At 56.2% G+C, this 24,743-nt stretch overlaps 6 protein-coding genes across 6 annotated transcripts; all 6 read left to right on the top strand.

Annotated features, from left to right (window-relative positions):
* Nucleotides 1-1,454: 1,454 nt before the first annotated feature.
* Nucleotides 1,455-2,759, top strand: HMGR (3-hydroxy-3-methylglutaryl-CoA reductase; the record flags this gene model as incomplete). The annotated part of the gene is made up of 1 exon (XM_001684875.1): nt 1,455-2,759. One exon carries the CDS (start codon nt 1,455-1,457, stop codon nt 2,757-2,759), a length of 1,305 nt encoding a protein of 434 aa, XP_001684927.1.
* A 2,191-nt stretch (nt 2,760-4,950) lies between these two features.
* LMJF_30_3180 (conserved hypothetical protein) lies at nt 4,951-5,394 on the top strand (the record flags this gene model as incomplete). Its single annotated transcript, XM_001684874.1, has 1 exon — nt 4,951-5,394. The coding sequence occupies one exon, from the start codon at nt 4,951-4,953 to the stop codon at nt 5,392-5,394; it is 444 nt and encodes a 147-aa protein (XP_001684926.1).
* A 2,679-nt stretch (nt 5,395-8,073) lies between these two features.
* Nucleotides 8,074-9,309, top strand: LMJF_30_3170 (conserved hypothetical protein; the record flags this gene model as incomplete). The annotated part of the gene is made up of 1 exon (XM_001684873.1): nt 8,074-9,309. The coding sequence occupies one exon, from the start codon at nt 8,074-8,076 to the stop codon at nt 9,307-9,309; it is 1,236 nt and encodes a 411-aa protein (XP_001684925.1).
* Nucleotides 9,310-11,793: 2,484 nt separating this feature from the next.
* LMJF_30_3160 (conserved hypothetical protein) lies at nt 11,794-12,741 on the top strand (the record flags this gene model as incomplete). The annotated part of the gene is made up of 1 exon (XM_001684872.1): nt 11,794-12,741. The coding sequence occupies one exon, from the start codon at nt 11,794-11,796 to the stop codon at nt 12,739-12,741; it is 948 nt and encodes a 315-aa protein (XP_001684924.1).
* Nucleotides 12,742-14,027: 1,286 nt separating this feature from the next.
* On the top strand, nt 14,028-14,666 carry LMJF_30_3150 (conserved hypothetical protein; the record flags this gene model as incomplete). The annotated part of the gene is made up of 1 exon (XM_001684871.1): nt 14,028-14,666. The coding sequence occupies one exon, from the start codon at nt 14,028-14,030 to the stop codon at nt 14,664-14,666; it is 639 nt and encodes a 212-aa protein (XP_001684923.1).
* Nucleotides 14,667-16,539: 1,873 nt separating this feature from the next.
* Nucleotides 16,540-17,232, top strand: LMJF_30_3140 (conserved hypothetical protein; the record flags this gene model as incomplete). Its single annotated transcript, XM_001684870.1, has 1 exon — nt 16,540-17,232. The coding sequence occupies one exon, from the start codon at nt 16,540-16,542 to the stop codon at nt 17,230-17,232; it is 693 nt and encodes a 230-aa protein (XP_001684922.1).
* Nucleotides 17,233-24,743: the final 7,511 nt, after the last annotated feature.

The raw sequence follows: 24,743 nt of genomic DNA, 5'->3' as shown, positions 1-24,743 counted from the left end.
ACACACCGCTGTCCATCGTATGGATGCGTCATTGCTGTTCATGGCAGTCAAACTACAGACGTGTAAGGGCACGTATCGCCATCAATGCGTTTCGCGTGTCGTCTTCGCGTCCCTTTTCTGCAAATGACTGGCGTGCGCAAGATTATGCCCCCCCCCGCATTTCACGTCAGAGATCCCTCGGTGACTTTCCTGTCATCAGGTTTCTCGATCTTAAGTGATTACGTGCTTCACTATTGTGTTGACTCTTTCTTCTATTTGCACCCCTCCCTGACCCCTCTCCTTATGTCGCCACAAAAAAAATCGTACCGATGCTTGCCGCGTGGCACACATCTTCTCACGGTTGTGCGATGACACCGCTTCATGCATGGCCGCGAACACACACACACACACACACACACACACACACACACGTGCACAGAATGAAATCGCTCGCATCATCGCATTTTCTCTTTACTCTCCCGCCCCGCGCAACAGGGAACAAAAAGTGACAACAGCGTCTTTTCTCTTTGCCTCTTTAGTGTTTTGTATCTTCCCCCATCCTTTCCTTCTACTGCGTCGCTCCTCCTTTTTCTCTCTACATCCTGACCCTCCTCCTGCCGCTGTTTCTCTTTCAGGCTTTTCTCTTTCTTTTTAATTCCTCGCTTTTCTTCTCTCCCCCCCCCCAACCCCCCAACCCCCCACCCTCTCTCTCTCTCTCTCTTTCTCTTTTCCCTATCTCGTTCGCCGCGGTGCTGGCTTTCCGCTCCCTCCGCATAGATCCCCTTCCTGAACGCACCGATACCATTGTGCAGAAACAGACACCCCATCGAACTTACCCCAGTCAGCTAATTACGACCGGCACCACCTGATTCGAGCTTGCACGCATTTCTTCTCCCCATCTTTCAACACGGGTACAGCTCGATATTTCTCTCTTTCGTGCATTTTTTTTCCTTTTTCGCGCTTCTTTCTTACTGGATCCTTACTACCTTGTCCCTTCCTTCCCTGCGCGGCAGCTAGCGCGTCTCTCTTTCTTTCTCTCTCTCTCTCTCCTTCCGTGTGTCTGACACTAGCTTTGACGAAGCAACGAGTGAGCTGCATCTGCTCGATTTTGGTGCTTCCTCCCTCCTCTCAGCGGCCCCGTTGACAAGAGCACACACCAAAACGTACATGGGCGGGAATTTCATAGTATCCTTTCGAGCGCTAGCTTTCTATCTCGATCTTTAGAGTTCGTTGTCTTCTCACGGACTTTTTATGTACCCTCTGTCTATTAGTTTTGTTCGTTTCCTGCCGCTTCCCTCTTGCGTGTGCTGTGTTGTGCAAAGCACCCCTCAGTCGCCGCGCCGCAGTCACGTGTAGCAGAGGTAAATCGTACATCGTTGACCTCGCCCCTCCCCTCAGTTTCCACATTCCTCTTTCCGTTCAGGCGCTGCCCCAGAACAGCGCATTACCCGTCTCCCCTCTCCTCTCTCGCAGTCATGCGCCGCTCTCTGCTGCTTGCCTGCTCCGCCGCCAAGGGTGAGAGCTGGGCATCCATGTCCGATACAGAGATCATGAAGCAGGTGGAGAATAAGAAGATTGCATTTCACGGCCTTGAGCAGGCTCTTGCACCCGACTATGACCGCGCCATCGCCATTCGTCGTGAGATTGTGAAGAAAAAGATATGTCCATCTCCAGCTGCCACACATCCGCTGGAGAGGGTTCCCTACAAGAACTACGACTGGAGCAGTGTTGTGGGACAGAGCTGCGAGAACATCCTCGGCTACGTTCCGGTACCGGTAGGGTTGGCTGGTCCGCTGCTGTTGGATGGAAAGGAAGTGGCACTGCCGATGGCGACGACGGAGGGTGCGCTGGTCGCGAGTGCGCACCGCGGTGCTCGCGCCATCAACCTGAGCGGCGGATGCCGGACAGCGGTGCTGAAGGAAGGCATGACGCGCGCCCCTGTAGTGGAGGTGAACTCCTTCGACGAGGCCATCACCGTGATCAAGTTCTGTGAGGAGCGGTTCGACGTTCTAAGGGAGGCCTTCGAGTCGACGACCCGCTTCGGGAAGTTGCTGAGCATCAAGTGTGCCATGGCGGGTCGCCAGGTGCATCTGCGCTTCTCTGCCTTTACCGGAGATGCGATGGGCATGAATATGATCACGAAGGGCTGCGACAAGGCGCTGCAGGTGCTGCAGCAGCACATTCCCTCTGTGCGAGTGCTGACCTTGTCAGGCAACTTCTGCACTGACAAGAAACCGTCCGCACTGAACTGGGTGGAGGGACGCGGGAAGTCGGTCGTAGCGGAGGCCGTCATCAAGCGTGATGTGGTCGAGAGTGTTCTCAAGTGCACGGTGGACAGTGTTGTGTCGCTGAATGTAACTAAGAACCTGCGCGGATCTGCGCTTGCCGGTTCCATCGGCGGCTTCAACGCACACGCTGCCAACATCGTGGCCGCGCTCTACATCGCCACTGGCCAGGACCCCGCACAGGTAGTGGAGTCCGCAACCTGCATGACGACGGTTGACAAGGCTGGTGAGGATCTCGTGATCAGCCTCATGATGCCGAGCATTGAGGTCGGCGCCGTAGGCGGTGGTACAGGTCTGTCGTCGCAGCGCGCCATGCTGGAGCTGATGGGGTGCGCGGGCTCTAACAAGGAGGACCCAGGTGCCCACTCCCGCCAGATCGCGCGTGTCGTTGCTGGCGCAGTCATTTGCGGTGAGCTGTCCCTCTTGTCCGGCCTTGCAGCTGGCCACTTACTAAGCGCCCACATGAAGCTGAACCGCAAGCCTCCGACTCCGTAAAGTTACGCACGGAAGTTGCGATGTTGCTTTGGTTAAGTCGGTGTGCGCGTACTGGTGCTCGTGTATGTTTTATCCAAAGGACCGAGCTGACGTAAGATTCACTTGGTATGACGCTGCGGTTGCACTACGGTGTGGTTGCGCGTCTATATTTCGCTGAACGTGGAACCTGTGCTCTTTTGTTCTTCTCCCAGCTGTTCGCTCCTTGATGACGGGAGGCACGCCGCAATGCGTGGCGTCCTCATGGCCCCAAGCAGCCCCCCTTAACCCCCTATCCCCCTATCCCCTTGCCAGTGCCGAGCCGCCTCGGGTGGTGACAGGGACACCTACGGCGTGGCAAAGTCAGAGCGGTGCATCGCTGCTGATGCCGGTGCTCGGGTCGCGGATGGCGTTGCGTCGGAGCGACCTGCGGCAGCGAGCACGTTTGCACCACCCACATGATGGGCAGGGTGTCAGCGTGGCGCAAGCGTGTCTCGCCCGGCCCTCACTGCTTACTGGGGGAGAGCTTGAGCGCCACCCCGAGGGGGATGCACCGCGTGGCGGCTGGCATGATGGGAGCGGCTGTGAGGTAGCCTGCGAGGCAGAGGTGGGTAGGGCTCGAGGCAGGGTCCGTGCGCAGGTGGCTGAGTCGGTGCGTTGCCGTGATGCACGTGTGTGCCGCTGCTTTGCACCAGGCGACGGGGCCTGTGACGTGCCCGGGGGCGTCTGGAGTGGAGCTGAGCGTCTGCTCTGTGGCAGAATGGCCGCCGTCATAGAAGAGCGTGTCTACTGCACAGCTGTGTTTACGTCGGGTGTGCGGTGTGATAGGAAACTCCGTTGCTCCTGTTCTTGTGTTTGCGCTTAGGACGACCGTTTTCCGTCCGCTCTCCCTCTCTTGGTTTGCTTCTTTAGCGTGTCTAAGCGCTCCTGTGTGAAGGCATGCTGGGGTGTTCATGTGCTGCACTGTTTTTTCGTTTTGTGCGGCGAGTGCTCCATGATAGCGACTTCCGTTGCTCTTATTGTTAAGGCTTAGCAAGAGCCAGACAGAGCAATTCAAGAGGGTGAATAAGTGGAACAATGAAGGAACTGGTCATAAACAGCGTATCGAGCAGTGTAGCCAACCGCACGAGTAACAACTTTGATGCGTCGGCAAGTGTGCAGCACCTGACTTGCATCCGCCACAACACATACACCACGTCAGAATACTGTTTTCTCCTGGTTTTCCTGCCGTGTTGTTGAAGAAACGACAGATTATCTGAGTTGTCTCCGACTCTCTGTAGGTGCTCAGATTTTGCTCGTCGTATTGCCAAAGACGGAGGCTACAAGGGATCGGCGAGACGGGCTGGGTGGCAGGTGTACGCCTGGTGCTTTCATTTGAGAGCAGACCGGTGCACAAAGCAAGCCCTCTCAGATGCACACCGAGTGCATTCCGTCCCACTGGGCAGACTGGCAACATGGACTCACTCCCTAGAAAGCCCTATTTATCTCTCACTGTTTCTTGCCCACGAAAAAGACCAGGTGCATAACGGAGCGCTGCTCAAGCAGCCCTGGCCATACTGGACAAGACTACCCATGGAAGTACAACGTGATCATCGACCATACACACGCTTTTGTGCCTGTGAGAGCACAGCTCTTCACTGGACGACAGCGTATTCGGCTGGAGATTTTGCTATCGAAAAGGAAGGTGCCTTCTCTCCTGTCAGAGATGGCACTGCGAAGCATTCTACTGCCTTTGTGCTGTCGCCCTGCCGTTTGTGCGCGTGTTACGGCGCGCGACTCAATGTCTTCCTCTTTCCCTGCTCTATCCTATCTCTTCTTCTCTTTGCTCTGTTCGTCTCTCGCCGCGGGTTTGTGCTGTCGCCCACCACCCCTCCCACCTCCCCGTCGCTTTCCCTCCTTCCTTTACCTTTGCATGCTTCAACATTCGGACCCGCACTGAAACAACAGTTCCACCTGCATCCTTGGCGCAAGCACATAACGTCCGCGCAAGGCTCTCGCGGTTCTGGCATGCGTCCGCTCGAGGTCCACCTTGATATCCATACTCACACAGGGTGATCACTAGCAGACAGAACGTTGACTGTGCACCTATCTTGTTCTTTCTCTTGCACATTACCGTAGCACACACACACACACACGCACACACGCACACACACACACGAAGGCACGTGCGTTGATATCGGACAAGGAGGCATTAAAAGCGCAACCACCTTTCTTCATGGATTCTTTTGGAAGAATGAACAGCAAGGCTATTTTGTTCGTGTCGAACATATCGTCGATCGCAAATGCGCAATATCTTGAGCGGTTATTCTCGGCGTACGGAACTGTGCACCACGTGGAGCTGTTCGGCGAGGGCCCACACCGCTACGCAGAGGTGACATACGGCACCGTCGATGACGCCGACGCTGCTGTGGCGGCGCTGCACTGCCACTACCAGACGTGTCGCAACTTGCCGATGATTGTCCTCTACTCACAGAAGAGTCCCGCCGTCTCCGTCTACGGCCATCAAGTCGGGGAGGAGTTCATGAAGGCAGCAGAGGAGAAGCGGCCACCTCGCCCGCTCATGTTGGATGAGTTCGATAGCAATTACCAACGCCTTGGGGTGCAGCCGCCGCCTTCTGAGAGCGAAATCATCCTCGAGCACCACACTCCCGGTTACTAGCGAGGAAGGGGGAGGGGGGCGAAGGGCACCGAATGAGGGATGTACGCACGACTTTGATAGACATGATCCTCTCCTATGCCCCTCACTCTCTGCCCCTTTCCCCTGCTCTCCACTTGCCTCTCTAAGTCCCAACATGGTGATCGGTCCTCTTGTGTGACCCGGCTTGAACTTGGAGGAGAGGGTGGCGCTACGCACTTTGGCGGGTTGGTTCTTGTCGGGTGTGGTCGGTGACTACCAGCACTTTATCGTTGGCCTTTCCTTTTCGCTTCATTCCATCTCTTCACTTTTCGTTGTTGCCGTTGTCGTGAAAGGTGAGCTCCTCTTTTGTTTGTACCCATGTGTATCTGCGGTGCTTCTTCTTGCTCGTCTTCGGACGCATGCTCGTGCTTGTGATTGTTGCGCGCGTGCCACACTTGTGCTCCTGTGGCGTATGGCACTGTCCTCTCTCCTTGCTTTCGGCCGAGCTGCAAAGGGTGAAGTACGCCATTCCTTAGAATGGGATTGGGTGCATTTGTTTTGGCGTGTGTGTGGGTGGGTGCTGTTGGTTGGCGCCTTGCCTCTCTTTCTTGTCCACGTCCACGTTACACACCACAACGAGGCCTCATGCGCCTCCCCACTCCCTTTCCCGCATCTGCTCGAGTGTGCCACTCTCTCACCGTCATCACGCCTTTTCTTCTCTGAGTTTCTGTTGGTCGTGCTTGCACTTTCTGATTGCATTTTTTTTGTGTGTGTGTGTCTCCGCATTTCTCTCCACTGTGTGCTTTATGTGCTTGACCTTCATCGCCACTGCGCTCTCTCTCTTAGGCTTCCCCTCCCACTTCTCCTGTTCGGACGAGGACGAAAATAGAAGTGGTGAAACCCCCCACCCCCACCCTAAAGCACCCAACCACGCCAAAAGAAACAAAAAGAAAAGAAGCCATCGCTACTTCCCGTCATGAGATGCATGCGTGTGGGTTCTCGAGAGGGAACGCATGCTTCTGTGTCAGAGGGAGGGTCGCTTGCCAGCTTCTACGGCCGGTGTCACTTCTCATGTTCACCGCCGTCCACCGCTGTAGTGCCCCGCAGATGCTGGGGTCGGCACACAGATTCTTTTTGGCAGTGCTCATATGTGGCCGACAGATGTGTACTTCTGCGTTTCGTGGGCGACTCCTTCCGCTAATCATCAGGTTTTGAGAGCCTCTGTGGCCGCGGCGCTTCTTTGGTGCGTTTGTGTGCGCTTTTCCTTTCTTTTTTTGTTTTTGTTTGTGTGTGTGTGTGTGATGGCGCTTCTCCTACCTCACCACAGACTCGCTCGCTATCTTGGGCCCTTTTTAGCCGCTTCGCGCCCGCCGTACTCGCGTGCTTGCAGATGCTGGTGTTTGGTGTTTCCTCTCCGTTGCGCACTCCTTGATGACGGGAGGCACGCCGCAATGCGTGGCGTCCTCATGGCCCCAAGCAGCCCCCCTTATCCCCCTATCCCCCTATCCCCTTGCCAGTGCCGAGCCGCCTCGGGTGGTGACAGGGACACCTACGGCGTGGCAAAGTCAGAGCGGTGCATCGCTGCTGATGCCGGTGCTCGGGTCGCGGATGGCGTTGCGTCGGAGCGACCTGCGGCAGCGAGCACGTTTGCACCACCCACATGATGGGCAGGGTGTCAGCGTGGCGCAAGCGTGTCTCGCCCGGCCCTCACTGCTTACTGGGGGAGAGCTTGAGCGCCACCCCGAGGGGGATGCACCGCGTGGCGGCTGGCATGATGGGAGCGGCTGTGAGGTAGCCTGCGAGGCAGAGGTGGGTAGGGCTCGAGGCAGGGTCCGTGCGCAGGTGGCTGAGTCGGTGCGTTGCCGTGATGCACGTGTGTGCCGCTGCTTTGCACCAGGCGACGGGGCCTGTGACGTGCCCGGGGGCGTCTGGAGTGGAGCTGAGCTCATGTTCTATGACAAAATGAACAAGTCGAACGCGACAACAACTGATGCGCATTGGGCAACGCTCTTCCCCCTTTTCGTGGCCTTTGTTTGCGCAGCTGCGACCGCGGCAGCGCGTGGTTATCGGTCACAGCAGCACCCATCCATCTTTGATCGCCTTGTACACCGACTCGGCTGGACTGTGTGCCGTACGCCAAGCCCCGATTCGGAAACGAAAAAGTAGTTGTCGTGTTTGTGTTTGGCTCGTTTTCACCTTCTATTTTCTGCTGCTGCCGCTATACGTCCTTTGCGTTTTCATTTTTCAGAGCTTGAGCAAGTGGTTTGCTCACACATCCGGATCTCTCTCTCTCTCTCTCCTGTCCTCTCTCTTCTCTTTTCCTGGTTTCCGCAGCCACAGGCAGAGAGACGCACAGAGGACAAGCGCAGTACCCACGGGACCACTCACAGGTGCTTTTGTTTTCGACGTGCGCCCGTCTTCTCCCCCTCCTACGACGACCACCAGCACAGAAGAGTCACGGGAAGTTCATACTGCGGCTGCATTCTTTGTCTTCTCGTGCGCATATAGGCTCTCTCTCTCTCTCTCTCTATCCTCCCTACCTCTATCCCGACACGCGGCACGCACCTGCCGGCACTGCGGCGCCTTTACAGCAGAAGAAGCGTATAGAGAATCCGAATGAGCTCTAGCGATGCACGTGCGGAGCGGCTGCGCCGCGTAAACCGCTATAAAGCGCTGCAGGCGGAGCTCGCTCGACAGAAAGAGGAGGACGACTTTGCTGCCATGCGAGCAGCCAAAGTGAAGGCGGCCGCCGCTGACGAGGCCCTAGCCGCCGAGCTAGCTGAACAGCAGCGACTTGAGGTGAAGGACACGAAGATGCTGCAGCTGGTGCGTGACTACCCGGAGGTGCGGGCGCTAGAGAGTCAGCTAAAGGACGCCTATCTCCGCAAGAGCCGTGCGGAGCAGGTGACGGACCGCAGCGCCGCTAAGGCGCTGGAGGTAGAGGAGCAGCGGAGGTACATGGAATACCTTGCCGAGCAGGACCGACTTGCCAAGGCAGAAGAGGAGAAGAAGCACCAGGAAGACATGGAACGATTCCGACGCCATCAGGCAGCGCAGCTGGAGATAATCCGCCAGCATCGCTGTGCCGCTATGGAGGAAGCGAAGCAGCGCGAGCAGGAGCGCATCGCCGTAGACGCTGTAATGGCTCGAGTGCAGGAGCAGGACTTTCTCGAAACCCTCGCCCGTCGCGACCGGCAGCGTCGGATTATGGAGGAGCAGGATGAATTCTGCCGTCTCCGCGCTGCTATTAAGAAGGCGGAACAGGATCGTGAGGCGAAGGAAGAGGCGGCGATTCGCGCCTACCTCGATGAGCAGGCCCGTAGAAAGGAGATGGATGACAAGATGGCGCGGGAGCGGGACGTTGTCAAGGCCCGCATTCTGGAAGAGCAAGGCCGTCGCATTGTCGAGGAGGAGCGCAAGAAGCGTGAGCTGGAGGAGCTGCTTCAGGAGTACTACGAGGAGGAGCGGCTGACAAAGGAGCAGATGCTGATCGCGGCAGAGAAGGCGAGTCGCGATCGCATGGCAGCCGCGGTGAATCAAGAAAACCAAAAGCTCATCGAGCAGCGCCGCCTTGCCAAGGAGGAGCGGCTGGCCGAGGAGATGCGCTTTCGGCAGGAGGCAGTGGAGCAAATGGCCGCGGAGGCAAAGCTGCAACAGTTCAACCGCCAGAAGCAGGCGGAGATCAAGCGGCAGCACATCGCCGAAGCGCAGCAGCGTCTGGAGGAGCGCCGACGTCTCAAAGAGCAGGAAAAGGAGCTGGAACGCAAAGTGGAGGAGCAGAACCGCAAGCAGGAGGAGCAGATCCAGGAGTACATCCGACGCGCTCGCGCGCAGCTCTTGGCGCAGCACCTGCCCCAGCTAGGCTCGTATGCCCCTGTGTTCGCCTTGCGGGACGAGGAAAAGCTTCAGTTCTTACCTCAGTCGAAGACGGCCGACGCTGCACTGCCGGCACGCTAACGGACATATATGCATATATATGCCCTCTTTTCTTGTCTTTGTGGTCGACTGCTGCTGTCACGTTCGGCTACGCTCCTCCGCTTCGCTCTGGTTCGCACTTCAACCTTTTCTGGTCTTGCCTTGCTGCGAGGTCGCGCGCACATCGGCGGTGAAATGGGCTGTGGAAGTGAGTGAGTATCGCAGGCAGGTAGCCCAATTTTGCATGTACATAGAACGCTGCTGCTGTTGTCGTTGTTGCTGTTGCTGCGGTGCGGTCCCCCGAGTTTTCACCGCTCTTCCTTCTTTGAAGTGCTTAGAGGTTATTACTATTGTTTTTTTTTCGCTTCCACATTTGCAGGGTATGAGGCGTTCCTGGGCCCCGATGCCGGTGCTCTTAGCCCGTCGCGTGGCGCCTCTCACTTCCGTTTGTTTGCGGTCATTGCGAATGGTGGCACACCGACGAAGCTGACAGGCATGCAAACTCGGCAATGGCGGAGGGTCAGGCGACACTTGCATGGATTACAGAGTCGGTCGCTGGTCTCAGACGCCAGGCCGACATCCACCGGAACCGCGCGCTGCGCGATGCGGCACGCGCTACTTGGCGGCGACTGTCCCACACCAGAAAACAGATGCGGAGCCCACGAGGCGACAGGCGGACCCTCCTCGCCCCCCTCCACACGGGCAGCTGTGCGTGCTTTGGATTCCTGCAAGCGGCGGGTGGCTCTGACCCCCGTCGGGTGCGTACAGCTGCCCTTTCCCAACCCTGCGCCCCTCCCCCTCCCCCTCCCCCCACACACACTGCGACAGGCCGTGAGCTCTCTGTGCGCTGGTGCATGTCCGTCTGCGAGTGCCTTCGGCCTGGCACACCGACTCCTGTGAGAGGCGTGCGGATGCGGGATGGGGTGGAATGCTCCACGCCGCCACAGACTCACGGCAGCGTCGCACCTGTCGCGGTGCATGTGGGCAGGCCATCCAAGCACGCCCCCCCCCCCTTCCCCCCATGTCATCGCCGGCAACGGGAGATGCTGGCAGCGAGTCCCTCCGCCCCTCCCACCAACAAGGATGCCGTGAAGCAGGCCGCACGATGCGAATGTGCGCGCACTGTGCGCGCGCGCTGTTGGGCACAGCCGGCATGGTGTCTTGCATTCCCGTCGCAGCGTTCAGAGGTGCGAAGAGCACGAGTGATGAGCGAGAGCGGCTCCCCCGCGGTACATGCCGATTACGCCCACAGCGCATGCGCGCGAAGCATGCGGCATCTCTCCTCCATCCCGCCGTGCGGGCGGATGAGGCGCCGACCGCGCGGCACGTATCCGAAGAGGGGACGAGGCGGGAGAGGAGGGGCGCCCGCTAGACGCATGTCCCGATTCGACGGCACGACGGTTGTTCCTAGGCGACCAGGACGTAGCCACAGCGCGGCAGCGGTGTGTGGGCTGCGGCTGTGCATGTGCGAGCCTTTAGCTGGCGTGTTCGCGGTATAATAGCACACTCATGCGAAAACAAAAGAAGCAACAGCGGGGCTCTGCTTTTGGCGTTTGCGTCTATGTTTTCTGCGCAGGCGCCCTTTCTTCTCCTGTATGTAGTGTATGGTGGTGGTAATGCGCGATTTGAGTTTTCCGTTTTCTTCAGCTCTCGCGCTTGCTGTAGAGGCGGCTTTTGCGTTTGGTATTGCGTGTGCGTGTTGCCACGCAATGCGCGGAGAGATAACTGAAGGTTCCCCCTTCTGCCTCCCCCTCCCAGCAGCAGATTACTCAACAACCACAAAACAGTGTGCCTCAGCACTTACTTTCTCTCCAGTCTTTTTTCATCGAGTTTGGTGTCGTCATTCGTGAGTGGCTCTTAACGCGCAAGCGTTGTCCACCCTCCCCACCGTTGACATCAGCTGCCTTCGCATGCGACCACACCATCTTTCACAGGCCCGGTCTTGCGTTTTTTTTTTCCAGTTCGTCACGCCATCTGCCATGTATGATGCGCGTGATGCGGGTGGCTGCAATGCGAAGAAACGGTGGCGGGTGGCGGCTCGCGAGATAGTGTCTCCCCCCTCCCCCTCCTGAGTGCTGTTAGCTCTCTTTCGACGCCCTCCCTCTCCAGTAGGCATCCCTAGGTGGGATGTTCCACTCGAAGAAGCTCCGTTGTCGCCCTAACGTATGCGTTGGCGATCACGCATTTCTCTGCCCCCTTCCCTGCCTCGCTTTGTCGGTTTCTTCCGCTGCCGGCGTGTGTGCCCCGCCACAATGCGTGCCACATACGCCGATGTTCCCAAGAACGCCCCAACCATAAGAGCAACAACACTCAAGGTTGCTGCCTGCCCATAAAGGGAAGTGCACCTTCCTGCGCTTCCTTCCTCCTTCTCTCTCCGTGTGGGTGGGTAGGAGGCTCACGTCCACGGAGGTAAGCGTGTACGCAAGAGTGTGTGTGCGTGTTGGCTTCCACGCTGTCTCGTTGTTCTCCACCTCCTTTACCAACGGCTTATTTTGCAAGCTTCTGTCGGCGCTTCTGCAACCAGCTATGCGAGGCCAAGAGAGAATATGGAAAGCGGCCCCGCTACCGCAGGCCTTCCACGCTGCTCTCGAGTCGGGTAACTGGCTGCGTGCGCTTCAGCTTTATCAGCGCCACCCCTATCACACCCCACCCGCAGACACATTTGACCTCTTGAAGGCCATCATGCACTACACCGGTGTCGGCATCGAGGATGTGAAGGTGCGGTTTAATGAGAAGATGCGCCTTTCCGCTAGCTTACAGCGCCGCAAGTCTGAGGAGGTGGAGTGGTCGCTGTTTTGGGAGGCGCTCAACAAGGGTGATGGTAAGATGATCAGCGAAGCTCTGTCGGGGGCCAGCGTGAGTGGTGCCACCCAACAGATCGGCATGGCGGAGGCGTGTGCGGTTCTGCTGAAGGGGGCGGGAAAGGAGTGGCACACACGCATCGTGGACGACTTACCCTTTTCCACGGTCACGCGATGCAGCCTCCTCCACGCCGCCCTCGCAGAGAAGCGCCCCGACGTGGCAGCGGAGATGCTTAGCCACGCGCGTGTGACCCGCTCTGATTTGAGCAGCTTGTGGCCGCTCATGGCTAAGTGCACCTGGGAGGAGGTGCTGAGGATGATCTCGGCCTGTCCAAAGAACGCCGTCCCCTACAACCAAGCGCTTCCTTTCATCCTGAAGCAAGGCTGCAGCTTGCAGACACTCTCCGAGCATCTCGAGCACGCCCGGGTCTTGGGGGACGCTGACGTTGTCGCCCCGTTGCTGGCGTACGCAGTCGAGATGGAGGACTGGCCGTACGTAGAACGGTGCGTGGGTCATTTAGTCGACATTGGCAAAATCACCCCTTCTGCCCGTGAGGCCTTTGGCCACTTGTGCAAACTGCATGGGCCGAAGCGCGTATGTCATCGTCTGATGGAACATCACGTGGAGCTCTCCAGCATGACCATCGAAGACCTGGAGTCTCTCCGGTTTTGAAGACGGGACGGGGCGTTGACGGGCTGTGGCGACGAGTGCAAAAGTGGAAGGGTCAGTGCTGGCGTGACGGCTGTGGCGCCTGCCTCTCTACTGTAAAGGTGCAACCCCACCTCCCCCATGCCTTCGAGTGTACGCTTGTTAGACTGCTATGCCGCTGCGACGCCGTTGCCGGCCTTTCTCACGGCCCTTTTTTGCTACTCTTTCTTCCCTCAGGCAGACTCGGAGTGTAGGGATCGAATGGAAGAGACTGCAACAGGGTGCGTGATGTGGGGTGAAGACGGCTTTGAAGGCGGCATGTTTTCTTCTCGATGTCTTCTCACAGATGAATGCTTTGTGGTATGTGTAACGAGTTGTGCGCAGGAGCGGTGATAGAGAGAGAGAGACGAAGGCTGGGATCGAAAAGAAGTGCCTTTCTGGGGAGGGGAAGGGATGGCGGCGGTGAAGGATCAGTTCAAAATGACAGACAGATAAAGGAGAGCTAAATATACAGAGCAGCGCGACTACACTGCGCTGTGCTGCACCTTGGGTCGCTGCCATCTCCCTCCTCCTATTCCCCCCTGCTTCGAACCCTTTCCTTTATCTCATGCGATGTCTTTTTCAGCCTCGAAGCGACATCCAGGCGGAGGAACGAGATGAGGGAGACCCAGCGCGCTCTCGCCCTCACCCTCCCTCAATATCTGCTCCTAATTCAAAGGTGCCTGTCACAGCCCGATGAACTCTTGATTCTACGCACAACCACTCACACGCGGAAAGTAATACAGCTGTGAAGCGCAGGTGTAGTGCGACAGTGGCGCCCATTGTGGGCGCGCCGTCAGCGGCATCTAAAAACGCAAATGTGAGTGCCGTCGCTGGACAAATCTGCGACCTCCTCGACGCGAAGGTCTCCTGGCGACCACATGCAGGAAACAAGCACAAGGGTAGGGACGCGGCAATACCCCGCCCTGCGCACCGCTGCGTTTGCTTTCTGCTTTCCATGCGTCGATGCTTCCAGGTGGTGCGCTGTCTTCTGCGCCCTTGGCGACTTTCACTGTTTCTCGTCTACATGTCGGTTCGACTCTTGTTTATCCTCTCCTCTCTCGCTTCCCTCCGCCACGACAGTGTATCTCCTTTTTCGACTGGGCATCTTCCTCCTCCGTGAACGGCGTTCTCTCCCCCCTTTGTTTATTCTCTGATTGTCTATCACACGGTGTAGTCGACGGCTGCACAGCGCACCTCTACTTCCCTTGTTACGTTCTTCTGCTGGCGAGAAGGATCTTTTGCTCAGTTATTTGCTTCTGCTGCCGGCAATGGCCGCTCTCAAGGTGCTGCTCTTACTGTGCTTGGCCACCTTGGTGGCGACGACGTGCTTCGCGCAGGTGGCGCAGGAGGCAGAGATAAATCCACACCCGCTGCTGTTTGTGTCCAAGACGACATCGAACGACGACATCGTCCTTGGCTCCTCTGTGGAGGTGGTGGTCACGGTGACGAACTACGGCCAGAGTCCCGCCTTTGACGTGCAGATATCTGACCTGCTGGATGACGGCTCGCTGCAGAGCAAGTCTATCGCCTACCTCCCCTACAGCGCTTCGGAGACGCTGCGCTACACGGTGACCCCTACCGCACTGGGCAACTACGCCGTCTCCGTTGCTGAGGTGACGTACAATGTGGAGCAGGGCAATCCTGCGACGTCCCGCAAGGCTCTCAGCAACCTGATCCGCGAGGGTGAGGCGTACTACTATGGCGAGGGTGTCGATGACGAGAGCTTTCGCGGCGTCATCTCCGTTCTCACCCGCGACCGCTACGACCGCCTGCACGCGCGCTACATCAAGGAGTCGACGGCGTACATCTTCCTAGGCGCCATCCCGGCTCTGTTTCCCTACGTGCTATACCGCGTGAAGCAGAGCGAGGTGGATGCGCTGCTCCGCCAGCGCAAGGCCAGCAAGTAGAGGCGTCTGAGCGTTGGCGTAGGGCGAGGGTGATTCGCCCATCCCACCCACACTCATATGCACTGCCACCAGCGACTAGTGGCTATCTCCCAGTCTGCCTCGTGGATCCCCATGACAGTGGAAAGAAGAGAGGAAGAGGGACTGGCGCGGAAGGGGCGAAGGGGGCAGGTTGGAGGAGATCGCTAGCCGCCATTCCCGGGGCTCACCTCGAGGCTCGTGTGTGCCTCTCTCATCGTCACCCTCGTAAAGTGGCTGCTTCAATCAACGCAACGACGATAGAGAACGAGAGGGAAAGGATGCGATTTGGGCTTTTTTTGGCGACCTGTTTTGTTTTTGCTTCTTCCTTGTCCGCTGCGTTGTTGTGTCTCAAACTTCAAGTGGGCACTCGACATGCATGCGAACGTTGGGTGGGACCGTAAATCTGACTCTTCTTCCGCCGCCGCTGCCTCCCTCTCGTTTTTCTCCTCCAAATGGATGCATCGTGTGCGCAAAGGTTGTGCCTCCTTACCCTGGCCCTGTTTTTGGGACGCCTCTGGGTCTCTTCTTGAGCCTCTCCCCCTTCCCCCCTTCCCCACCGACCACTCACGCGCTGATGAGCTACGAAGAATGGTGCGCACCTTTATCTCACGTTCCACTTGTCGTGCACACGTTCTCCTGTGTACGTGTGCCTGTGGCTACTATCTTTGGTTGTGGCCTTCATGCATCCCTCTCTTTTACTTAAGCGCCTGCGCTTGCGTACCTCTGTGCGCCGATGTGATCGTCCTTGGGCTTCTTTGTTCTTGTTGTGTGGTGACCTCGTCTTTTTTGGTGTTGTTTGTCTTGGTTGGTGAAGAAAGTACCTCTAAGCACACACGTGAGAAACGCAATGCGCAATGACGAGGAAGGAGAAGGGTGCAGTGCTGTCTCTCATGTGTGTAAGACCGGGCTTGGCATCTGCACGCGCATGTCTCTTGTTGCGGCTCTGCGCATGGGAGGCGCGGTGTGCGCGTTCTGCGGCACGCATGTGGGAAGCACCCTGCCTTCCTGGGCCTGTCCCGATCCACTGCACGGTGCTATGTGTCGTTGCTCGAACGCCAAGGTGGATGGCAGGTCACGGGCCTCTCTATCACTGTCGCCCTCACCTTTCCACGGAAGCGGCGCACTGCCGTTACTTGTCCTGATGTGGCAGTACGTTCTCTGTGCCTATGACTCTGCCTCTTCCCTCTTTTCTTGTTCTACCCTCTCCCAACTGCCGTCTGCCTCTCCGCCGCCCCTCCTTGTCGACTCTCCATCCCGTTTCTCCCTTTGTACACACATGCACACATACATGCGCACACACTGGCATCCACACGCACACCCGCTGCAACGTCGGTAGCTCTCCGGAGTGAACACAGTATACGGCGTGCACCTCTCTGTCTTCGCTGTCTCTACCTACTCTTTCACGACCCTACGCCAACGTACAGTTCGACCGTCTCTCATCCAGCAGCGCTGCCTCACCCTTCTGCCTGCCGCCCCCCCTCCTGTTTTTTACCGCTGTCCCACACCTCTTGCCTCACTCTCTTTCTCTGTGTCCATCGCTTTAGTCACCTAATCACACATACACACAGTCTCTTCATCACCCTCACAACCCGTACAGCACGTGCCTACGTTCGTTGTTGTGTGTGTATGTTTGTTTGCTCCCCGCTCGCTTCACCCCAACAGCTCACCCGAGACATAGACGACGAGGAGGAACAAAGAAAGAAGAGATTATCGTCAACGTTCAACTCACAGGTGTATCCCACGCACGCTCTGGCAAGTCGCAACGAATCGAGTCTCTCACTCGTACACCTCTCTCCAGCACATTCCAACCACAGCGAAAGAGAAAAAACAAAAAAGGAAAACGTCTGCATCACTCATGATGGGCGAGGAGGACAGGATGCTCAACGTGGTCGTGCTCTCCGATGACTCGAACGAGTCGTCTCCGTGCGACCAGCTGGCGCAGAGCTTTGCCTCCATCGCGAGCTCTCTCGGCACTCAGTGCACATCGCACTCGGACAGCTACAGCTTCAAGGAGGGCGATGTGCTCTTCGAGTTCGATGAGGAGAACAGCGAGGAGAGCGAGGAGACACCGGCCGAGGCGGCGGAGAGGATGCGCCAAGAGCGGCGCTACCATCTTCGGTACGGCCCCAGCCGGGCAAACCGCAGCCACGACCGCCAGAGCATTCTTTCGGCTCGCCAGAACCTACTGAACGAGTTCATTCTTCGCGAAACCAAGGAGGCGACCGTAAGCCGCCAGGATCACCACATCATGCTGCGCCAGCTGATCAGCGCGGCGTACTTCCGCGACCCTAACCGCGTCTCCAACCGTCCGCTGTGGCGCCGCATTATGGCGGCCATCGGAAAGGAGTACTACGGCTCAAAGGCTATCTTCTCACTCTCCCCTGACCCGTACGATAGCGTCGTGGCGAAGCTGTCGTCGATGATGCTCTGGGACGATGAGATCCGCCACTGGGCGTACGGCTACTGCGACTCGGAGATAACCCGCCGCCGCAACGCGCAGGTCGAGACGCTGAAGAAGCTGGAGGCGAGCGGAAGGCTCTTCTTGTAGACGGCAGCCTAAACTCCGCCCCGGTCTCTGTTTCCTACTCTCTTGAGACTTCGTGAACGATTGCAGACATGCTTGCGCAACGGCAAAATCTCAAAGTGGACGTGCACGGACGGACACACACACACGCACGCACACACACACACACACACACACACACACACACACACACACACACACACACACACACAGTTCATCCGCTGCGTCAAGCTGGTTGCATGTGGATGAGGTGCGTATGCGTATATGTGTGTGGCAGTGAAAGTGAAATGTATCTGTGCGTTGTGGACTGTACATTCCTTGTTAGGGTGTTGCATGTGCATGTGTGCGTGTTCGACGATGCAAGGCGCAGCAGTCGATCCACGCGAAGTTATGTGACCTTGGCACTCCGTGGTGGCAGGGAGGGTGCACGTGTGTGCCAGTAGACCAGTGCGGGTTTTCTGCGCAAGTGCTTTTTTGTGTGTGTGTGCTTCTCTTTTTCGTCTGCGTCCTTTGACCTTTTTGTGTGTGCTTGCGTGTGTCAGTGGTTTTGCTGCTCATGCCATATTGTGGGGAATGGCGTCGTGTATCTCCGGCTTGACGTGGACGCACACGTATCGTTCCTCTCCCATGCAAGTGTGTTCCCTTCCTCTTCTTCTTTTCGTTGCTTGCTGAAAGCTCGACACCCGTTTCCTTGTTTTTGTGGTACGTCTTTTTGCGGTTGTTGCTCATTCTCTCGCTTCATGTGCAGCGCGCAGACGGCGCACACGCACGCACCTACGCACGCATAGGTGAGAGCGCGCGCGCACCGCAGATACGCATGCTTGCGTGTATGCAGAGGAGAAGAGTGCTCGGAAGCGTGCATAGGAGCCCAAGAGCATCTAGCCTCCTTGAGCAAGCACACCAATGAGGAAACGGTTATATATGTATGTATAGAAGGAGGAGACGCGTGCGCACGCGCACGTGTCATCACCACGGTAGTCATCACAAGCGCAGCCCGAAGAACACACGAAAAGGGCTGAAAAATGAAAATTAACCGGCATGCTCGAGCAAACTGAAACAAGGCACGCATGTTGAGAAACGGAAGGAAAGGAGCCCGGCACCGAAGCGAAGGGGCGAAAACGCCGCTAACGAACTCGCAACACGGACCGAAGTCCCTTCGTCTTCGTTTTGGCTGAGATTCGTAGCGAAGTGCAAGTTGGTTGACGACGACCTGTCAAAGAAGGAAAAGGAGAAAGAACAATAATAATAAAAGCGACTCCGCCCTGCGAGAGCAGAGAAGCAGAGCCACAAAGAAGGGAAAAATTAACGCAAAAAAAAACAAGCAAAAAAAACCACGAAATGCACAGAGGTGCAACAGAGCGGAGAAGGTGGCATGAAACGAGAAACAAAAATCAGCAAAGGCAATCCTAAACTAAAACGTAATGTGCAATTACACGTAAACAGCCTAACCATTTTTTTTGTGAAAAAGCACAGTAGATTCGCACATGTGTAATGCGCAGAAGGGTGTGTTGCATATTCGTGCACGCAACACACACCAAAAAAAGAACGAGCTCTTGCACTGCCTGTCCGCATGTGTTGGCAGCACTTCAAAGAAATGAAGAGCTGTATCATTGTGTCTAGGTGTGTGTCTGTGTGTGAGAGTAAGTGTCCATGTTTGTGTTTTGCTGCGCGGAGTTTGCAGGACAAAGTCGACTGTGCTGGTATCGAAGGAAAACAAGAAGGTCTAAGAAGACTACAGTTAACTTACCCAAAAAGAAGGGACTTGGAATGCCGGCGCTGCAGTTCCAGTAGCTCTTTTCTTTTCACTGTTTGCTAGTATTCCTTCTAAGCGACTTCTTTATTTTTCAGTTGATTGATGTTTATTGTTGTTTTTGCGGGCCTGTATGCGCAGCTGCATGAGGTTTGAGGAGTCTGTTTCCTTTCTATTTGCGTGTACTCATACCCGTGCGTCCGTGTGCGCCTATCTATGCGGTGCTTTGGAGACAACGTTTGCACAGAACACCAACGCATTACACATCGCGTAGTGCAGCAGTCATCACGCTGCTTTCTCAAACGGTGAAGACGCACGCAAACGCATCCACAGTCTCCTGCGTAGACTCGCACACGCTCTTCAATGATCTTCTATCGACACAGTCGATTTGCCAACGTTGAGCACCCCCGCTCTTCTTATTGACTTCTTCTTTGCTGTCTTTAGTCGTCGTTGATGGTCGCTTGAAGGTTGATGTTGCGTGCTTGCGTGCCTCTCACTCTGTGTGTGTGTGGATTCGAGTACGTCAGTGACGCACCACTCCGTCCCTTTTTTTGCACTTGAATCGCGCCTATCTTGCTTCCTCTCTTTTTCGTTTTGCCTTATTATTATTTGATTTCCGGGTGCACGCTTACCGTGGTATCAGGGCTTACTACACCGCACTCTGTGTGGGGAAGCCAAGAGCCTGCAACCTGCCTCCGTTTATGATGGCTGAATTTTGGTGTCGGCAGACAGAACTGGGCTGGCGCTGTGCCGGTGAGACTTGCAGTCATGATCGCATCTGCCCCAGCTCACTACGAATCGCGTCCGCGATTTGACAGATACACTCATCAGGTTATGCTTGCTGTCCGCTGTAGAAAAGCAACTTCAAAGATGTTACTTCGTATAGCGTCCTGGCTATTTTGTGCCTTGTAGGATGCTGTGGAGAAAAGGGGCGGGAGGGAAGGTTGCCCTTCCGAAGTTAGGGAAGGTGGCGAAACTCGCAAAAAAATTGAAAGAGGGTGTGAGCACGTGCGTTGAGAGACGCAGAGATTTTTTGTTTGCTCTTTTCTCTTTTTTCGCGTCAGGCGTGGTCGGTGTTTACCATGCGATGATAGCAGAGCACAGTACGAAAGGATAGGGTGGGAGAGAAAGCTAGGATGTGCAGGTGTAAAGTGTTTGACTACTCGGTGTCGTGGTGGTAGAAGGCGACGGCACTAATGGTGCCAGACGGTGCCAAAAAAAAAACGAAAAGGGCAAGGGGAAACGCAGAGGCAAGCACCACAGAGCGATCTCTCCCCCGAAGGAACAAAAATAAAGTTCCGAAGAAAAGTCATGTAGCGCATGTATGACCACACCCGTACGTAAGCGGAAGCAGTCGCAGGCGCGCGAGGAACGGCAACACGAAACGGAACGAAAATCTGCTGAGGAGAGGAACAATAAAGATGTCCCTTGTTCTGTTTCTTTTTGTCTGTGTCGCATGATTTCGCGTTTTCGTTTTTCCCCTCCCTCCTCCTGTTGCTCTGCTTCCCTTCCTCTTTTGGTACGTGTTGGTGTCCTTCCGGGAGCTCTCTTGCCTCGCACCTCTCTCTCTCTCTTAAGTGTGGCCGGTAAGTATTCCACCGCTGACGGAAGCTCTTTGCACGGCGTGTCTTCTTTTTGGTTGTTGTTGCTCGTCTCGTTTTCGGGTCTCTCACCCATTGCCCTCTCCGACATACGTTAGCATCTGTTAGCCTCTCCTTCCACTTGCCTCTCCCTCACCAACTTTCGCTTGCTTGCCATTCTTTTCGTTGTAGTGTTTGGCTCTTTTTTTTTGTTTCATGCTCCTCGTCCTTTCTCGGCGTCTCTCTTCGCTCTTCCGCCCACCCCACTTTCCCTCCGTTGCCGTGCCTTCCCTTTTGGTATGTCTGGGTGTGAGCGTGTCTTCCGCAATCATCATTCATTTACGGTGCACCTTTGTATTTTGTTTCTGTCTATGTGCATGTGATTGTCTTCTGCGTGTGCGCGTGTGCTTTTCGAAGTAATGAGCCACTGCCTTCCCCCCTTTATCTCTCCCTTTTCTCTTTTCTGTATTTTTTTTTGTGTGGCGCCTGTGTGGTTGCTTCCTGTCCTGTGTTCGAAGGGTTCCCTCTGAGTTCATATCGGTGATGGCTTCTCATGCTGGTATGTTTGCCCCCCCCCCCGGTCCCCTCGTCTCACCTCACCCCCACCCCGCTTCCCTCCCTCTTGTTGACATGGAACATTCCTCTTCCCTTCAATGACTCCTTCGCGGTATGGGTGCTCTGAATGATGTGTTTTGAGGCGAGTTATGCATGTGTGCGTACGTGTCATGAGAATCAGTGCGGCACAACGCACGCGTGACAGGCGTTAAAAAGACGTGGACGGCATCATCAGTGCAAGGGAGACTGAGGACGAGTGAGAGGTAGAGAAACTATGTACGCGAAATGTAGAGAGGAGAAAAGCACGTGCAGGCTGCCACCAGCGTTATCGCCTCTGTCGCTGTCGGGACTAACAGGCCGAAGAAGTGATACACGCGTGGGCAAGCGAGCAGGAAGGGTTCACCTATCGACATGTCACGTGTGCGCTTTCTGTTTGAGTTCCGTTGTGTGTGTGTGTGTGTGTGTGTGTGTGTGTGTGTGTGTGTGTGTGTGTGTGTGTGTGTGTGTGTGTGTGTGAGGCGGGGCGTGCGTTTATGACTGATGCTTGCGCTTTCACTGCTGTTGTTCTGGTACTGTCGGCGTAGCTTCTCCGCCTTGGCCCCGCGCTCTGCTCCTCACGCCTGTGTTTGAGCACTGCTTCATGTTGTGCCTTTGATTTACGTCGTTTTTCATTATACAGCTCTGCTGCTCGTGCCTCCTCCACTTAGGCAACGGCACCGAAATCCGTGCCTCATTTGTTTCTCGACAACCCACCTGTTTTCGACATTGCTGCTTCATGCTCCACCGCACCATCTTCTGTAGGCCCTCCTTTTTCTCTTCCCTGCATATTGCTTCCCTGTGTGTTCGTAGACAGCGATGAAGATGGATGCGCAAACCAGGGGCTGCGACATTGCCGGCTTCTCCCCTTTCCATATGTGTGGCAGTTTTTTGGCGTCGCTGTCAGTTTTCACGAGCTGTATAGCCTCCCCCCCCCTCCTCGAGGTAGTCTGTCTCTTGGGCATGACGCATGTCGCCGTCCAAACATGTGCGTAGGGCTCCTCGTTTCTGGCTGTGTGCTTACATGCCCTCGTCTGCATGTTCCCGAGCAGCAGTAGCGAGTTTGGAGAGGCGGGCGGGCCGACAAGGTGCAATGGACGAGGGCGCGGCGCGATGGTGGTCTTCGTGGTTGCTGTCGGTGAGGAGTTGGGCGGGGGAACGTGACAGCGAATCGACGGCTGTGCACCTTTGTGGTGCACAGCCGTCGCAAAGGAAGTCGCTGGATGTGGAGGAGCACCTTTAACCGTGTGACTTGCTTTGGGCGATATGAGCAGCATTTTTCTCTTTTCTTTGGCTGGAGTTTCCCAAGTGTGTCCGCTCGGCCGTACCATCTGTGTCCTACTCTAGACACCCCCGGGCACGTCACAGGCCCCGTCGCCTGGTGCAAAGCAGCGGCACACACGTGCATCACGGCAACGCACCGACTCAGCCACCTGCGCACGGACCCTGCCTCGAGCCCTACCCACCTCTGCCTCGCAGGCTACCTCACAGCCGCTCCCATCATGCCAGCCGCCACGCGGTGCATCCCCCTCGGGGTGGCGCTCAAGCTCTCCCCCAGTAAGCAGTGAGGGCCGGGCGAGACACGCTTGCGCCACGCTGACACCCTGCCCATCATGTGGGTGGTGCAAACGTGCTCGCTGCCGCAGGTCGCTCCGACGCAACGCCATCCGCGACCCGAGCACCGGCATCAGCAGTGATGCACCGCTCTGACTTTGCCACGCCGTAGGTGTCCCTGTCACCACCCGAGGCGGCTCGGCACTGGCAAGGGGATAGGGGGATAGGGGGATAAGGGGGGGCTGCTTGGGGCCATGAGGACGCCACGCATTGCGGCGTGCCTCCCGTCATCAGGGAGTGCGCAACGGAGAGGAAAGCGAACACCGTACTTGTCGACACAGACGTGTTAAGCCCAGCTCGATGAATAATGAGAGTGCGAGACACCCTGCAGAATGTCGCAGGCTTCACCAAATCTCTTTTCCTTCTTTCATGGGTGCTCTTTGGCTCTTGTTGTGTTTTTATGCGTTGGTATTCATGTGGGTTGATGAGCAAGACGATGAGGCGTTGCGGATCATGTTCGAATCGTTTTTTTCTTTGCAATCTTTACTGCTCCTTACTTCTCGTGCGCAGCGCCATGTCCTTGTTCTAACTCTCTGTGTCCCCGTCGACGCGTTTCGTGGTGGCATTCACGGATTTCTTTTTTTTTCTGTAGGTTGCCCGTACTCCTCTTTTTTTCTTCGCGCCTTGCATCACGTGAAAACAACACGCACACGCGCATCTCCAGCCACATGTACTCTGCTCCTTGGGTTTACAAGCTGGCTCATGGGCTGAGGACTCTCTTTGTTTAATTTTTTTGTGTGATTATATGCCTCTCTCTCTCTCTTTCTCTCTCTGGCTGTGTGTGTGCGTGTGTGTGTGTGTGCGTGTGCGTGTGCGTGTGCGTGTGGTTTTCCTTCTCTTTTCTGTCCCCTCCTCCTCCTCCCCCTCCCCCTCCCTTTTCTCTTTAGCTTCCCCCTTATTTCTCGCGCAATCGTTGTCATTTGGTGCCCCCTTTTGTTTTATGCTTAAGCCATGAACTCACGCAGTGCCCCGCACGCAAGCACGCGCACCGATACGAACTCTCAGAGGCAGACGCGTCCATCTACAAGCACTAATCTCTGAGCTGTAGAAGTGGTTCTTGTGTGTTTTTGTTCGTGTGTGGGGGGAGGGGAGGGCGCTCCTCCCTTTTTTTTTGCGTGCCTCGTCGAGTTTCCTCTGTTTACGGATGTGCCTTTGTGTGCACAGGCTTATAGAAGGTTAGAGTTTACGTGCCCGCCTTCCCTTGTGCTTCGCTGGGTGCCCCTCTCCGTCCGTCCGTCTTCCTTTTCACCTTCTCTCCGTGTGCCTTCAGCGCTCCAATTTGTGTGCGTTCGCCGACTTCCCTTTTCGGGTGCTTGCAAAACTCCGTAGCTTGGGTTGTTTGTTTATGCGGTCCGAGGCGTTTGTGTGTGCGGAGGCGGCCTACTCTCGTTCCCCCCTTCGATACCCTCACGCACACGGGCTCACATGCATGTGCCCTTCCTGTGTTGTTGCATGTCGAATGACGTAATCAATAAATGAAGAAGGATGTGGAGCAACGGCGAATAGGAAAGTGAAGCGGTCAGGAAACGGAACGAGCATGACGAACGAAAAAGATGCGGGCGCGCCCGTCTTCAGGACTCGAGAGTCGACGTAGAAGTTTTCCTTTTTCGCTCCTTCGCATTACACACAGCTCGCTGGACGGAAAAGAGGTGAGGCTGCGTTTTGTGTATGCGCGTGCGTGCGTCTGTTTGTGATCGACGTTAGCTTCATCGAATCTATCGCGTGACGTCTACACGTCTCCACTGTGCCTTCCCCCCTCCCCTTCATGCTTCCCGCGCAAAGTATTGCGTTGACGTTTAGGTGTGCGCATCAGCGGCTGTACGCACGTGTGTGTGTACGTGCGCGTCACTCGGTGCTGATGTGCATCTGTGTTCGACGGGCTTCCCCTCCCCGCACTTACAAAGGTGAGGGTCAGCATGCATGTGCTCACACGAATGTGTACACGGTGACATGCGTGCACCACGCGCACGTACGCACATACAAGTACTACAGCCATTCGG

The sequence above is a fragment of the Leishmania major genome, chromosome 30 (genome assembly GCF_000002725.2).
Source record: "Leishmania major strain Friedlin complete genome, chromosome 30".
NCBI lineage: Eukaryota > Euglenozoa > Kinetoplastea > Trypanosomatida > Trypanosomatidae > Leishmania > Leishmania major.
The sequence above is the reverse complement of the archived record's forward strand: the minus strand, read 5'-3'. Positions and strand labels throughout refer to the sequence as shown.